Raw genomic sequence first — 16,804 nt, 5'->3', positions numbered from 1 at the left:
CTAAAGGGTTTAGACATGTGTACCGTACCGAGATCCATCCATTTGTTCCATAATCGTTTTCGTACGCCGTGGTAGTAAAGCAAAGTTTACCTCTTAATCACTCCGAGCACATGCAAGCCAGATCAACATGAAGTCAGGAGAAAAGAACATAAATCAAAGTTCGCGCAGATCTATGGCATGTTTGGTAGGGCTCTAGATCTTCCAGAAATGTTTTAGATTCAATTTCTTTCTGGAAACATTTCTCTAGTGAATCATAATCACTTCTAAATCAATTGGCTAGCTAGCTAGATGGATTCAATTTCTTAAAAGAGAGGATGGTGGTACAATTGACCAATCTATGGTCTTCAATCATAACTTCAAGTCTTCCTCATTTTGAGGTGCCTTCTGTTTGAGCTTTCCACATCTTGAAATACCATGTCAACATTTATGCATATATTAGACAATTAATGTTGCTCATGGCACGATAAGAACAACGAAATTACAAATTGCAAATTTCCTTTTCTGGCCTTCTTCCACCATTCATCACTCATGTGAATTGTCCCCTTTTTCTGATCCCAACCTATACAATTTGTTTCAACAGTGTCTTCCAACAAGTATATTGTGCCTTCAATTTAGCCCAGTTATTCTTAAATTGGGATCTTTGGTACAAAAGACCAGTCCTCATACCCTACATTGTTCAAATGGGTATTTGAATGATTTCCACACTTCACTTGTTAAATGAACAACTCACAAACAATCCTAGTTTTCTCATCGAACCAATGGCCATCTATGCAGATTCTCTCAAAGTTTAAGATACAGATTAATTTGAATCTAAAGCATCTATGAACAGATATAAGCGCATAAAGAACCGACAACAGAAGCATCAAATAAAGAGAGAACAATTATAACAACAAGACATAGCAGGACAATAATACAAATTAGCAGAACACATACTCAAAGACCAGTCCTCATACCCTGCATTGTTCAAATGGGTATTTGAATGATTTCCACACTTCACTTGTTAAATGAACAACTCACAAACAATCATAGTTTTCTCATCGAACTAATGGCCATCTATGCAGATTCTCTCAAAGTTTAAGATACAGATTAATTTGAATCTAAAGCATCTATGAACAGATATAAGCGCATAAAGAACCGACAACAGAAGCATCAAATAAAGAGAGAACAATTATAACAGCAAGACATAGCAGCACAATAATACAAACTAGCAGAACACATACTCCATTCTAATTATGTTGCTTAGCTCAATGAAAACATAGCATACCAGAACACAAACTAGCAGAACACATATTGCTTACCTCACTGAAAACATAGAAGAACACATATTGCTTAGCTCACGGGAAACATAGTCGATCCGTTGCAACAAATTACAACGGATAATTGCAGACAATTATCATGATCCTTCATGGATGAATCTGAAAAATAGTGGCTTGTATTAAAACTGAAAGTAGTATATAATGTTTTGAGTTTTGTAAATCATGTCTACCTGGTGCTTGTACTTTGGGTTAAGGAACAATCTGGACAATCCACATTTCCGCTCTAGAATAATTGATTTTGTTTTTCTAATTTGTCATATTTTTTTCTTTTATTTGTTAGATTTGTTGCCAAAAGTATGCTGGAGAAGCTATGAAACATAAGTTGTATTTGTTGGTGATTCAATTGGAAGGAACCAATGGGAGTCTCTACTTTGTATGCTCTCTACTGTTGTTCTAAACAAGAGCTCCATCCATGAAGTTAATGGGAGTCCCATCACATACATTCTGTTCTACACCTAAGCATAAGCGGCCCTCCAATTCGCACAGGGAAACAAGCAGATCCAACCGAGTTCCATGAATAAGCGGGGACATCAAGGGTAAGAGGGATTACATTCATGGAGGCCGGGGAGGGTGGGGAATCGCGTGCCGAATCAAGCAGACACAGTGGGTGGCGGGATGGGGAAGCAGGGATCTGGGCGCGAGATTCCTTGGAAGCAGTCACCGTGGATGTGGAGGTCGGAGAGAAAGAAAACTAGAAAAGGAAATGCGGCTTTCCATTGTGACGATGACTAATGGATAATTACTATATCCGGGCACCCCAGGGTTTCCCACAAATCACGAGGCATATCTTTATCTCTGGGAAGGTATCATTGGATGAAAGGAAGCCATCCATAGGAGCCCAGGGTATCTTGTAAATAGGAAAGTTTATCTCCAAGAATAGAAGGAAGACTCTAGAGGACGTACGACACACCCATATATATACGGAGCTTGGGATCCCTGCAGAAGAGAAGCAAAAAAAGAGACACAAGCCATTGCAACCAGAGCAAGCCGAGCAAGGAAGTAGCCGACTAGGTTTAGATGAGGGGTTCTACAATAAAACCCCTCCTACCAACGAACCAATGATCGATCAGGTAGACTTTGACGAGGAACTCTCCGGCGATGACTCCAATGCTGAGAGAAGTCAATCTATGGATCAGTGCACCAAGTATTATGACATCGAGTTCGAACCACTCGGTTGCCAAAACAATGTTGAATGCCATATTCCCCTGCAGCTTTTGACAACATGGATTATCAAGATATCAATCTAAAGCAATCAGACAAGAAATTCATGATGGATCTGGACACTTCCTCTAACAAAAGTTACCCCCGAGAAGTCTTCACCATCGGAGACGGGGGTGACAGTTTGGGTAGCCATGACGATGATCCAGCAAACATACAGGGCCCTTCGGCTCTGGGTGCGGGTGATGGTCAACATTATATGAGTACACCTCCCTAGAACCTCAACAGAGCATCGATTTTACCATCTCCTAACCATCAGTAGGGGGCTGAATGCTTTAGATCTGTGACTGCTAAGAGAATCCTTCTTCTACAAGAGATCCTCATGCGTACACTGACTACAAATCTAGGAACCCCTACGTGGTAAGGACTGGATGAACTCGGCAATCGACTTAACGAAAGAGGTCATCATCCAGGCTGAGAATTCTCACCTAGCCCTAGCCGAAAATAGTGCTAACTGGGGTGGATCACGTAATCCTCCATTGCGAGACGTATCAGACTCGGAGAGGGATAACCCTCAAAACAAGGCTTCCTGGGATGGCAACCAGCCGAATAACCGCTACCAAGCCTCACCAATCAAAGGTCATCCATTCAATGACTTTAGTAAGGTCATCGAGTACTGACAGAGACGATCGAGGACCTTTGAGGGGGCTTCATTTACCCCTTGACAATCCGATTATGGGACATCCCGACACTAATCTAATCGGGGCCGATCCCTGACCCCAGTGGGTAAAACACTGAGGTTACTTGAACCAAGCAGGATGCCATCAATGGATGTCTGGCCTTCTCTCCAGATCTATGGAGCGTAAGCTGGTCGGCAAGGGTCTGCCCTAAGATGATCGAGAAATACAACAAAAGTACAAATCCCGTTGAATTTCTCTAGATCTATACCACGGTCATCCAAGCAGCTGGTGAGGACGAGAGTGTAATGGAGAATTACCTCCCTACGACCCTTAAAGGGGAAACCAGAACATCTCTGACCAACTTATTGTCAGACACTATCTACTCGTGGGAACAACTTTGTGATGTATTTCGAGCTAACTTGCAGGGTACATACATTCATCCCGACACGAAAAATGACCTCTACTGTTGTGAGCAGATAGGAAACTAAACCTTGCGCGAGTTCGTATGCTGCTTTAGCAATATCTGGAACAACAACCCAAGGCCAGTGACTATGATGTCATACATGCACTTACTGAGAGGGCAAAGAGCTGGAGGTGAGTCAAAGACATCACCATCCAGGAGCCCGAGATGGTCAAAGAGCTCATGAAGATCGTCGACGAGTCCGCCAAGGCCGAAGACGGATTCTTTTTCATAAAGGAGAAGTCTTAGGGCATCAAATGCCCTCAAACCGGGCTCGAAGGCAACAAGGTTAAGATCAAGCACAAGAAGAATGCTAAGGGAGGTAATGGCAAGAAAAATAGCTATAAGGAAGTTTTTGCAGATCTGCTCGACACTCGTCCCGACAAGCGCCCCGGTTCCTCCAGGGGCAAGAACTTTACACTAGGCTCCAGCGAACGTGACAGTAAGCCTTGTGTGACCTCCACCAAACTGACAACCATAGCATATATGAGTGCTGCCTCTGGAAGAAGATGGTAAGGATGAAGGTCGAGAAAGCGACCAAAGAAAAAAAGACCCAAGTCGCGGCCCAAAGTAGGGATTCAAGCTCCGAAAATAGTGAGGATGACACAGACATGATGTCTTTTCAGACAGACAAGAGGTCGATCGACCATATATTCGATGGTTTTGTATCCTACAATTCCAAAAGGTAGTACAAGACAATAGCTCGAGAAGTTTTAGTTATCATCCCCAAGGGTCGTTAGGTCGTTAAGTGGTCGAACACCAACATCTCCTTTGGCCAAGATGATTGCCCTGAGAACTTTGTACGGCCAGGCTGCTTTCCGATAGTGGTCAAGCCTACGATCAATTACTGCAGGGTCACCCGAGTTCTTATCGATGGATGGAGTTCCCTATACATCCTCTTCTCTAATGTGCTCAAAGGGATGCAGATCTCCCAAACTGCTATCAAGCCAGTTACTCAAGCCTTCCATGTCATAGTGCCCAGATCTCCGGCCACCCCCATCAGCCAGATATCGCTCCTTGTAACCTTCGAGAGGAACAACAACTTTCGGACAGAAAAGATTATATTCGATGTGGTTGACTTCGAGATGGCGTACAACGCTATCCTGGGTCGACCGACCTTAGCCAAGTTCATGGCTGCCACACATTATGCTTATCAGTGCGAGAAGATGCTGGGACCTGAAGGGGACACCACTATCCGGGGATCCCCCAAAGCAGGACTCCGCTGCGACAAAAGGAGCCTCGACATAGCGGCTTAACACCAACCAAACAAGGAACCCAAGAGCTCAAGGATCAAGGTGAACAAGAAGCCCTAGTCGCGGCCTCAACCACAACGCCTCGAGAAGCATACCCATAAACTCTGGGGCTTGGTTCCATGATTAGTTCGAAATCCCTATGATAGCGCTTGCGCTACCCTTGAAGTAGTAAGGGTCATTGCTTGTCGACTTAATCTAGTCTGTGTCATTTAGGTTTGGGATGTCAGGTCTATAATAGCTTGTGGGTCATCAATAAGCTTTCTTGTATTACCTTTCTTGTTTAGATTGCCTACCTAGAAAATACCTTTCTGGGCAGATAGCCGGGGGCTTAACAACTACTTGGTACTGGAAACCAAACACAACATATTATGTACCTTCTTAAACCATATTCTAACGAGAAGGGAATGATCGTTATTTTGTGAACTTGGAGTTGCGAAAAGGCACCTTATTGCGTTCTACGAGTGACCTGAGGCTATGACGTCTCCCACTCACGCGGACCTAAGGCTAGTCATAATAAGCGCTCAGACTAGCAATTAATGAATCCCAAACTAATCGAAGGAAAAAGTCAGTAAGAAGATCATGATATGCTATCAAAAGTGTCCAGCACAAAGTACTCACATCAAATGTGAAAAGTGTTTAAGTTTATACTAAATTAACAAAAGCTACAAGTGTTTATTACAGACTGCAGGGTAAAGAAAAAGAAAAACTATGATGAGAGCATGAAGTCCATCTCATCCATGAAGGCTTTGGCTATCCCAGTTGCCTCGTCCACCTTCTACACCGACATCTCATCTGACTCGTCCTCTAAACCCTCTTGGAGGATCATTGTCGGTGTTCATGTCTGGTTGGTGGGTCTTCAGTGTGGACAACCGCTTATTCCACGCTCCACTAGGATTAACTCGAGAGGTGCCTGGTGACCTTCCCTTGAGGTCCCCTGAATGAATCTTGGTAGCCTAGGTGGTAAGCCCGGTCGTATCATCGCTGTCGGGAGCCTTCGCTTGGATCCTAACCCCGGCAAGTGCCTCCTGGAAGACATCAAGAGCTGCGATGAGTTGTTAGCCGGCAGTCAACATCTGGGCCCCCTCATGAGCAATAACTTCTCGGACCATGGAGAGTTCTATAGGGCAGCATGTTAAGATGATGAAGTGAATAAGTAGCATGTCAGGAATACCAGAGACATACCCTTTCCCTGGTTCTCTAGCTCGGTGATCACCTTTTCCTTCTCATCGATCACCAGGGAGAGCTGCTGGCGCAAATCGGTGACATCTTCTTCAAGCTCAGCTACTTGGGGTGGTCTCTGACCGGGTCTCCTCGTGAACTCTCTTTAGCTGCACCGTGTACATATGCAAAACTCAGGTCAGTACCCGTCATTACATCAACTGGGTAATTATTTTGCAGTAAAAATCTCACCATGTAGAAGGATAAGAAGATGTTATCTAGATCTGAACTTGGAGGACCTTCGATGATTTTCCGCCAAGTCAATCCAGGCAACCTATGCTTCAGGTTCAAGGGGACAGCTTGGGGAGCAAGAGGATCACCTTCCAGGATGTCGGCGACCAACACTAGGGCCCCACGGGCCTCCTCAGATCTCCCTCGGAGGAGGTCACGGCCAGGTCTTGGGAAGGCTGAGGCCTGGGGGCTGCCGGTGGCACTCTAGGTAGCCTGCAGAGGAACAAGTTTGAACAACACACTCCAAACAACATAAGAAATAATATACGCTATACCTGAGCCACTTCTTGGCCAGGGAAGGCTTCATTGGGACCAAAAAGGATGCCGACATCTTGAGCATCTTCTCGTGGGCTCCTCCTTTGCTCCCCGACATCATCGGGGCTAGGGGAGCATTGCCCAATGAACTTATAGGAATGATCGCTTTTTTCGCGGTCCTGGGCCGAAGGCTTAACATGCCCAGAAATTTAAAAATAGGCACGACCACAAATGTTCTGGATAAAAGCTCAACTTACTAGAGTTAGGTCCACTGTCAAGACTGGCATCGGGTCAACATAAGCAGAGGAGGCTAGAGTAGTTGGTGTCGGTGGCCCGGAGCCACTTGCTGCCAAATTGACCTCCATGTAGTCATCACCCTCCAGCGCCATGCCGCTGCCAAAGGATGCAACTAGCAATGCACTGCCTCTGCTCCCACTCGGACCCGTGCTCCCCATGATGATGACTTCATTCGGTGTGCAGCAGGGGCTCCAGCATTCTCGGAGTTCGAGGTCGGGTTGTCCGCGCCCGAGAAGCTGTACGAATCCATGATGATCATCGTCACAACTACAACTACTCAGAAAAGAAAAGAAAATCAAGAATTGAGAAGGCTCGTGAGACTTACTGACATATCATCCCTTGAGCATCGGGATCCATCTACATGATGGGAATCAGAACATTCAAGTGGCTGGATGAAAAGAACCTTGGTCCTCTTGTCAACAACCTCTGGTGAAAGCACTGCGAGAAGAGACAATTGATTATGAGGATTAATCTTGAAGTTCCTTTAAGTACGACTGCTCAGGATTAGAAAGTACCTATCTCACCTTCTCGGATCGGATCCAACTTGGCTAGAATTGCCAGGCACTGATAATCCTCAATTTTAGAGGACTTAGGCCTGTGCCTGATGAAGTCCTTGGAAACGTCATAAGCTGTCAGGTTCCTCTCCTTCATATGTTAGATCTCTTCGATGAGGTTTTGGTGAAGGGCGGTCATCATCTGCTGTTCCGTCCAGACATGCTTCAACAACGATTGTAGGCCCCGGTAAGAAATCCCTAGCTGGCTGGGCTGGAGGTAGAACCACTTCTTGTGCCAACCCCGATCAGGAGGATTTGGCGATGAAGTCAATGTACTTCGTTGACTTGCCCTCCCGGAGACGAAATCTACCACCACCGATTACCTTGTTCTAAAGCCTCTTCAATAGGTAAAAGTACCTAAAGAGGTCGAGAGATGGTCATAACCCAAGGAAGGCCTCGCACAAATGTACAAAGATGCTCCACATGATGATGGAGTTGGGGTTGAGGTGTCACATCCCAAATCAAGCATGTCATTAAGCATAATCGTGCATCATGTTTAATTGTTGAGTGCTTATTATTTCTAACGGTGGCTTAACCTTGATGAAATGTTTGAAAATACCCGACCATTGAGTTTTCTTTTAGTTTTAGTTCCGCATAGGTGTTGTGGGTGGATCCATTTAAAATGGGATCATCTTGTATTGTAATCGCAACACAAAAATTCCTAGAATTTTTGGAGCATTAGAGCACCTCGTTTTGGATTAGCAAAAATTCCTAGAATTGACTTGTTTCTCTAGCATGTGGGCCCCACTTGGCCGGCCCACCACCTCACCCCTCCCTCTCCACTCGGCTGCACTAGCAGCCCCACCTCCCCCCTCACTCTCTCTCACTCTCACTCACTCTCTCCCTCCCCAAACAGGCAGCACAAGAGCAGGAGCCCTCCCTCTTCCTCAAACTCTCTCTTTCTCCCAAAATTTTTCCCTCAAGAAGCTGAATCAAGGTATGCATGTCACACCATTGTCTTCCCCACTTCTCTAGCTCTCCATTCATCCAAGTTTTAGTTGCATGCATGAAGATTAGGATGATTTCCAATCCATTTTCGTCACCCCTTTTCTCTAAAATTTCAGCAGCAACTTGTTCCTCTTCTCCAAGCTCTTTTCCTCCGTTTCTTCCCCAACCGACGGTCACCAACATCAACAATTCTAGTGGGGTAAGTCTACTTGGTTTTTCCATGGTGAGAATGTGCAAATTAGTTGGAATTTGGATAGGTTTTGCAGCTATGTTCTTGGAATTGCGAAGCACCTTTCGTTCTTGTTGAATTAGAGCTCGTAGGGAAGTGTTGAATGAGAGAGGCATAGTGAATCGTGCTTGTGGGGTGGGTAAATTAGGTATAGAATCCATGCTTTAGTGCCAATACATGCTTATGTGGGTTGGGGTTTATCATGCAAGTTGAATCGGCTGTCGAATCATCGAAAAACTCACCTCTGCCAGAACCCGAAAGTTCCGAATTCTAGCCCGGAAGTTTCGGGTTAAACCAAGTTAAAACATCCCGACAATCCCTACCCGGAAGTTTCGGGTTAATGCATGTTACCCAAACCGAGAGCCCCTGTTCAGAACCCCACTCGGACATTCTGAGCACTTGGAAGTTTCGACCTCAATCTGGAACTTCCGGATTAAATAGAACTTGTCAACCCGAGAACCCCTATTCGGAGTACAACCCGGAAGTTTCGACCACCCGGAAGTTCCAACCTTAACCCGGAACTTCCGGATTTCAATCAGAATGTTAGATGATGCTTGGATCGGATACTTCGTTGTCCTATCGCATGTCTTTGTATACTTAGTTTGTTTCGTTGTCCTATCGCATGTCTTTGTATACTTAGTTTGTTGTACTGCATCCTCATGCTTTATACATCTTGTAGCATACCTCATTGCACCTCATTCATTCTCATCGCATTGCATGCGCTTTTCTTTAGAGAACGGAGGACGAGAGCGTGACGCGGGTGTGATCGGGGGTGATCCGGAGTTTGTTGCTATGAATTGTGAAGCTGAGCACCAAGGTAAGCATCTAAGAATATTCTACCTTATACTTTGGATCAAGTGGAGTCTAAATTGATAAAATACCGCTATGTATGTTATGCATGTCAGTGAATCTTGTTTGGTTTTATGGTTTGAACCTATGTTGATGCATCTCCTACTTTGAACTATTGATGTTTCCTATCCTTGTAACCTGGGTATAACATATCGTTGTCTAACTTAAAAGTTATTCGAGATGCTTAGAAATGCATAGGTCACTAGTAGAAGTCAAGCAGTAGTTCGACCATCGTTCGCAAGCTTAGGGCTTATTAATGTTCACAAAGATAATGATGATGTTGGTTTGTATAAGTTGCGAGGATGAGACGAGATTTGAGAGTTGCTAGGGGTAGGTCTGGGGAGAAACCCGGATGCCATAGACCGTTTGCATCGATTAAGCACCGTCCGTTGTTGCAGTTGGCTTTAGCACTTTTCCGTACTTACCACATATCTGTATATGGGATGGATGAACTGAATATCTTTGTAGCTGTGACCCTTTGGCGTGTGTGTCTATAATGTTCTGGGCATAATAAGCTTGTAGAGGTATCTAATTTTCTCGGAAAGTAGTTCTAGATTACCTCCGCACCTATAGGCGTATGTTCAAATGGTTGGAGTTTATTGGGAAAGGTTGTCACGAGTACCCCTTGTGTGGACTTTAGTGGGTCGCATAAGCCAAATAGTCTACGTATCGTGTGGGTAAAGATATACCCCCTGCACAGTGTAAGAACAATTCAAATTGTCGCACTCTCAATTATGAGCATGCTTTTGTCCATTTGCATCAATCGTAGAGTTCCGATATAGAATGATATTATGGGTTGTTGAGGAATGGTTAATAAGGGTTGATGATGTTTTGAGTTGGATCAAGTTACTTTTATGTTGGGTTAATGATCCCAGGATAGAAGGTTGCTTATGGTTAGGTGTAGATGCTCACATATTTGAGTCAAATTCTGCTTTTGCATATGAACTCACTTAACATTGTGATCGATTCCTTGCTAAATTAACCAAATGCATTATCCTTGGAGTTGGGTTATTATATGTACCCATTATGGATTAATTCTTGCGAGTACTTGCATACTCACGTTACTTTGTTGTGCAGGTGAGGAAGAGGTAGTGTTCGGTTACTTCACGCCCGCCGATGTTGGCGACGGGCGAGAAGGGTTTAGGTTTTAGGGTTATGTTGTTTTGGGGTGGTGCATCTGGGCAAAAGGCTCCACATATCTTTTGTTGTAATAGACTTTATATATTCTACTATGTAGTATCTCTAAGCGACTAGGAGGTGAAGCTATTCTTTGGTCCTCCCAGTGTTCGTTTTGGTTAATGGATGAAAAACTGTAATAAATTAAAGACTTGTAATATAATTTTCTTTACTCGTTCTTTATTATGTCTTGATATGATGAAACATGTTGTAAAGGTTCGTATTATGATCTTAGGTATAAAACACTTGCCAGAACTACCGGGATTAGATTTTGGTTAATTATTGTGGTTGTGATTGTGTAAATGATCGACCTAATAATTAATTAGACTACAATTTGGACAGTTCCTCTCATGATTTGAATGAGTTCCATATCGTAGAAATCAAGCACCTCGAGAAGAAAACTGGAAGAAGGGTGATGGAAAGCAAATGATGATGGTAGATTGAATGTTGAGGTGGGCTCGCCCTCTATCTTTATATAGAGAAAAGGCTCCTAGAATTGGATCTTCAACTTATGACGTGGCTTGACTCGAGGCCATGATCTCCAACTTTATCATCATGTCGTATTTAATGCCTGGCGCATGCGGAGTAGTTGGCGCCGTAACCCAAGGAGCTCAGCACCTCGCGCCGCTACCGTAATCATGATATTCTGTCAGGGAAAAGATTCTCACCACTACCCGAAATCTTCGCTGCAACGGTCCAGTTTTCGAACCCAACCAGTGACAAGTTTTTTCTCCTGATCTTGCAAGGAAGAAACAAGTAGAAAACCTACTCGGATGTAACACCTTCTCAAGAACTCGCTTGAGAACTCGGAGACGTTCGAAATCCCAAGTAGAGGATCAGAAAACTCGGTTAGATGCTTCATCCTAATCGAAGACCCGAGTCTTACTCGATGACACGGTTGGACAAAATGCTTATCTTTGCTAGCCATGTACTTGATCCATCGAAGCCTCGTTTCACGTACTGATGGGGGGCTTGACGATGACTATTGGGCAACTACTATATTTGGGCACCACAGGGTTTCACGCAAATCTTAGGGCATATCTTTATCTTTGGGAAGGGATCCCTGATTGAAAGGAAACCGCCCATAGGAGTCCAGGGTACCTCGTAAACAGAAAAGTTTATCTCTAAGAATGGAAGAAAGACTCTAGAGGATGTACGAAACCCCCATATATATATATAGAGCCTGGGACCCTTGTGGAAGAGAAGGGAAAAAAGAGACACAAGCCATTGCAACCAGAGCAAGGAAGTCATCGACTAGGTTTAGATCCATCCAGGCTAGCCACACCCCTCTATAACAAACTCTGTTCAATACAAGATAAACATGATGTAGTGTTATTATGCTAAATGAGGTCCGATACTGTATAAAAACCCCTTTGTATTTTCCTATGATTCGTCTACTCGAAGAATCCCCATCTATTCTACAAATTCGTAAGATCTACGGTTCATCAATCGTCGACACATTGGGGTTGCTTGGCGACGGGCGACGAGCAACATGTGAGAGGCAGAGCGTAGTGGTTGGCAGAGAGAGAGAGTAGATGTAGAGTGGATCAGTCCGGCTATTACTTGGTACCATTCCGAATGATTATGGGCCTTGTTTATTTTTTATTTTGATTATTGATTCTAGCTTCAAAAGTAAAAAACAAATAGTAATAATATAAAACATATTTCTTACCATTCACAAGTCAAGCTATACTTATAAAATTACACAGTCTATAATCTAGTGGAAATGAGTTTCTGCAAATTTTATAAAATAAATTAGATTCTTACGATCTAAAGCTAAAACAATCTAGCCCTCGATCAGCCAGTGAAGGACAAGGGACCCTAGCAGTGAACCCCTTTTTGGACGGAACTAAGCACCTCTTGTTAGATCGAGACAGATATAATTTCACTAGCCCAGTGTGATAGAGGAACTTGGGCCGCCCCAACTAGGTTGATTACTTGATTCATGCCTGTAGGTGGGCTTACTTGAAATATCAGGATATCATACTCCCTTCGATTGCAAATGTAGGTCGTTTTAGACTTGTGCACAGAGATTAAAAAAATAGATCAAATGACCTTGTTGCCCTTTATTTATTCTGCATTGGAAAAGATAACACATTCATTTGTGAGAATAATATCATTTATTAAACAAGGGTAAGAAGGGAACAAAAGAGAAAAAAGTGCATAGAAGTTCGAGAATGACTTATATTTAGAGAATAATTGATGAGGCTAAAACGACCTATATTTGTAATCAGCGAGAGTATGTTCTAATTAGGATTAGGGATGGCAACAGGTTCGATTCCTGCCGAGAAATGCTTTTCCATCTCTGTCCTCATTTAGCTATCAGGGGAAAATTTCTCCAATCTCCATCTTCATAGGGAATTTTGTGGGGATCGGATCCCAATGAGGAGGTAAAATTGAATTATATTTGATTATTTCTATATATTAACAATATGTATGTTGTATAAATAAATAATTTATTGATATATACGAGATTAATTAATAAAGATCGATTAAATAGCATAAATTAGATAAAAAAGAATAAGAGTAATTTATTATTTACTCTATGTAATATAATGTTTATACATTTGTATACTAAGACATATATATATATATATATATATATAGCGGAAACAGGGACAGGGAGTAACTTTTCATCCTTGTCTCCTATGAGTTCGCGGAGGAATCGGTCCCTATTGATATCCTTAGTTAGAATAGTCTTAGTGCAAGTCACATGCTGACTCGCCTACTCTCACCCTGCGATTTTGATCAATTAAGCGTCGGACTTTGTTTATGGTCTAGTTTCCAGTGAACTTAACCGGAACTAGTGGTTAATGAAAATCCCGTTCCATCTAAAAAAATTCGACCAATTCTAGAACTAGCTGGGATTGAGCACTGGCCAGCTGTGTCCAGGAATAATTTTCATAGAGCGCGCCCAACCAACGACCAAACTCTTCATAATGCAACGCTCTGTAGGATTATTGAACTTCACATAGCGTAAAAAAAGTTGTGAATAGACAAACAAATGATATGACGTAGAAAATTATGGTATGTTGGTGGAGAACAGAACTAACAAAGGCACCAAACGCAACGGTAAATTCGTCACTTGCCGAGCTGCTCTCCAATATTCTCCACGTCGGACAAGAACTGAAGAAACGCCGCCTGAGACGACCCACCAACCTCTAGCGCGGCCTCCGCTTCTTTCTTGCGGGCCGCCACTCGTGCCTTGAGCTCCCTCCCCTCCGTAGACTCCATCACCAGCCTCACCTTCGCCTCAACCTCCTCGGCCTTGATGAAACCCATCCTGTACCCCTCCATCTCCACTCCGACGCCCATGTCCTCGGTCATGAACACCTTGTTCATCTTCTGCTCCGCATACAACGGCCAGCACAACATTGGGATCCCCGCCATGATGCCCTCCTGCGTCGAGTTCCACCCACAATGGGTCACGAATGCCCCCGTCGCCGGGTGGTGGAGTACTTCCACCTGCGGTGCCCAAGACTTGACGACGAGGCCCCGGTCCTTGGTCCGCTCCAAGAATTCCTCCGGCAGAAGTGCATCGAGGTCCGGATCGGGGCGTTGCTCCAAGAACCTCTTTGGGTCATCGATGCTGGCCGGCGTGCGCACGACCCACAGGAATCGTTGACTGGACTTGTCAAGGCCGACGGCGATCTCTTTGAGCTGCTCCTCGGGGAGTGCACCCATGCTCCCGAAGCATAGGAACACGACGCTGCGCTCAGGCTGAGCGTCGAGCCAAGCGAGGCACTCGTGCCTCTCCGCCTTTTCACCATCCCTCGCGCCATTGCCAACCAACGGCCCAACGCAGTAGATTGGAGGCAGCACCTGGCCGGAGACGCAAAGGGGATCCCTAAGCGCCTGCACTGCCTGGCTCTCCAACGACTCAAACGTGTTCACCAGAACTCCCCTGGTGTTCATGCCGCGCTTAATAATGTTGGCCATGGTCTTGCACATCTCGTCCTCGGGGTTCTCGAGCAGTTCCTTGACGAGATGAGACGCCGGCATGGGCGGAACCCCAAGGAACTCGAGGGGCGTGTCCCCCAGCTCCTTCAAGCCCGTTTGCCTACTGGCCAACAGCGTAGGGACCTGGGTTAAGACAACCAGAGCTGATGCGCCCGAGGGGACGAACGTGTAGACCGGGATGCCCATCTTCGTGGCGACGTCGATGGGGTCGACGACGAACATGTCGATGACCAGAGAGTGCAAGCGCTGCCGCGGGATGGAGCAGAGGAAGCTTTCGAGGTTCTCGTTGTACTGGTGCAGCATCTGGAGCATGAGGAGGAATGGGTGCTTGCCGGAGCTGGTGAAGTCGGCGAGTGGAATCGGAGGGAGGACATGGAAGGTGATGGACGGATTGGAGGCGGCGATGCGCTCGATGACACCGGCGCCGAAGTCGGCCGACTTGAAGGGCAGCGGGATGAGCACCATGGTGACGTCGTAGCCGTGGTTGAGGAAGACTTTGGCGAGTTCCGCCATGGGCACGACGTGGCCGACTCCGGCGCCGGGGTACAGAACGACGGTCTGCTTCATGGCTTCCTTTTCTCTGTTGGGATGGGGATTGCTCGCTAACTAGGATGCACGATCAGAAAAAATACAGATCGTGTAACTTTCACTCGAGGAATATTGGGAGATGCTGTGGAAATGGAAATGGTTGCGGTACGCAACTTATAGCTGCACACTGCCTTGCCGCTCAAGCCGCGGACTTGTTAATTGTCTTGTGGTGATGGAAGTGATTAATTTTACAAATAGACTTTTGAAGCTTGTATATCTTTTCAATATTTTTTTGGATCGATAAAATCTTCAAACTGTGTCATGTACATATCCTCACTTAGGTTTTCAATAAGGAAAGCTATTTTGACATCCATCTACCATATCTCATTGCCATAATATGCGGCAATTGTTGGGATGATCGGATAGACTTTAGCATTACGATGAGTGAAAATGTTTTATCATAATCAACACCTTGAATCTACCTGAAACCTTTTGCCACCAATCGTGCTTTATAGATATGAACATTTTCATCAACGTCTATCTTTTTCTTAAAAACCCATTTGCACTCAACTACTTTGATACCATCAGGTGGATCAACCAAGTTTCAAACTTGATTATCGTACATGGATTCTATCTCGGATCTCATGGCTCCAAGCCATCTCTCAGAGTCTGGTCCCACCACCGCTTCCAAGTAAGTCTTAGGTTCATCATTGTCTAACAATAATATATCGTGCTGCTCCGTTGTTAGAAACATAAACGTCTCAGGTGCATGACTGATCCTTTCTGACCGTCGTGGGGCTGGTGTCTGTACAACATATTCTGTAGCATCCAATTGTGGTTCAGTAGGAGCTGAAACACTTTCTGATGGTTCCTGAATCTCTTCGAGTTGCACCGTGCTCCCGCTGATGTTCCTTGAGAGAAACTCTTTCTCCAGAAAAATATCGTTCTGAGCGACAAACACTTTGCCATCTTCCCTGTTATAAAAGTAATATCCTTTTGTTTCCTAGGATACCCCCACAAAAAAGCATTTATCTTATTTGGGAGTGAGCTTATCTGACGTCAAACGTTTTACATAGGCCTCACAACCCCAGATATTAAGGAAAGCAACCTAGGACGCTTCTCGGTCCATATCTCATATGGTGTCTTCTCTACAGCTTTAGGTGGAATCCTATTTAAAGTGAACGCAGTAGTTTCTAGAGCGTATCCCTAGAAGGATAATGGAAGATCATATTGGCTCATCATGGATCGAATCATGTCCAACAAAGTCCGGTTCCTCCGTTCGAACACTCCATTCCATTGAGACGTCCCCTGTGGAGTCAACTGTGGAACAATTCCATATTGCTTTAGATTATCATCAACTCATGGCTCAAATATTCACCTTCACGATCAGATCGTAGAAATTTAATTATGTTGCTAAGTTGATTTTGTGCTTCATTCTTAAACTCCTTGAACTTTTCAAAGAACTTAGACTTGTACCTCATTAGGTAGATGTAACTATATCTACTAAAGTCATCGGTAAAAGTAATGAAGTACTGAAAACCACCTCTAGCGATAGAGCTCATTGGTCCACATACATTAGTATGTACAAGGGCCAACAACTCACTCGACCTCTCTCCTTGACGGGTGAAAGGCGCCTTAGTCATCTTGCTAAGTAAACAAAATTCGCATGTATCAAATGATTCAAAATCAAAT

The 16,804-nt window shown here is 44.5% G+C and overlaps 2 protein-coding genes across 2 annotated transcripts; one reads left to right on the top strand and one right to left on the bottom strand.

The window, feature by feature from the left end:
- Positions 1 to 4,534: 4,534 nt before the first annotated feature.
- Positions 4,535 to 4,870, top strand: LOC133884991 (uncharacterized). Its single transcript, XM_062324608.1, has one exon. It carries the CDS (start codon positions 4,535 to 4,537, stop codon positions 4,868 to 4,870), a length of 336 nt encoding a protein of 111 aa, XP_062180592.1.
- An 8,711-nt stretch (positions 4,871 to 13,581) lies between these two features.
- On the bottom strand, positions 13,582 to 15,244 carry LOC133919947 (UDP-glycosyltransferase 88A1-like). Its single transcript, XM_062364532.1, has one exon. The coding sequence runs from the start codon at positions 15,149 to 15,151 to the stop codon at positions 13,706 to 13,708; it is 1,446 nt and encodes a 481-aa protein (XP_062220516.1). The 5' UTR covers positions 15,152 to 15,244; the 3' UTR covers positions 13,582 to 13,705.
- Positions 15,245 to 16,804: the final 1,560 nt, after the last annotated feature.

This window comes from Phragmites australis, chromosome 1 (genome assembly GCF_958298935.1).
Source record: "Phragmites australis chromosome 1, lpPhrAust1.1, whole genome shotgun sequence".
Classification (NCBI taxonomy): domain Eukaryota; kingdom Viridiplantae; phylum Streptophyta; class Magnoliopsida; order Poales; family Poaceae; genus Phragmites; species Phragmites australis.
Note: the sequence above shows the minus strand (reverse complement) of the source record. Positions and strands in the feature narration are given on the sequence as shown.

Excerpts from the sequence above, each read along its gene's own strand:
- LOC133919947 (XM_062364532.1), bottom strand. The coding sequence starts at position 15,151 with ATGAAGCAGACCGTCGTTCTGTACCCCGGCGCCGGAGTCGGCCACGTC.
- LOC133884991 (XM_062324608.1), top strand. The coding sequence starts at position 4,535 with ATGCAGATCTCCCAAACTGCTATCAAGCCAGTTACTCAAGCCTTCCAT.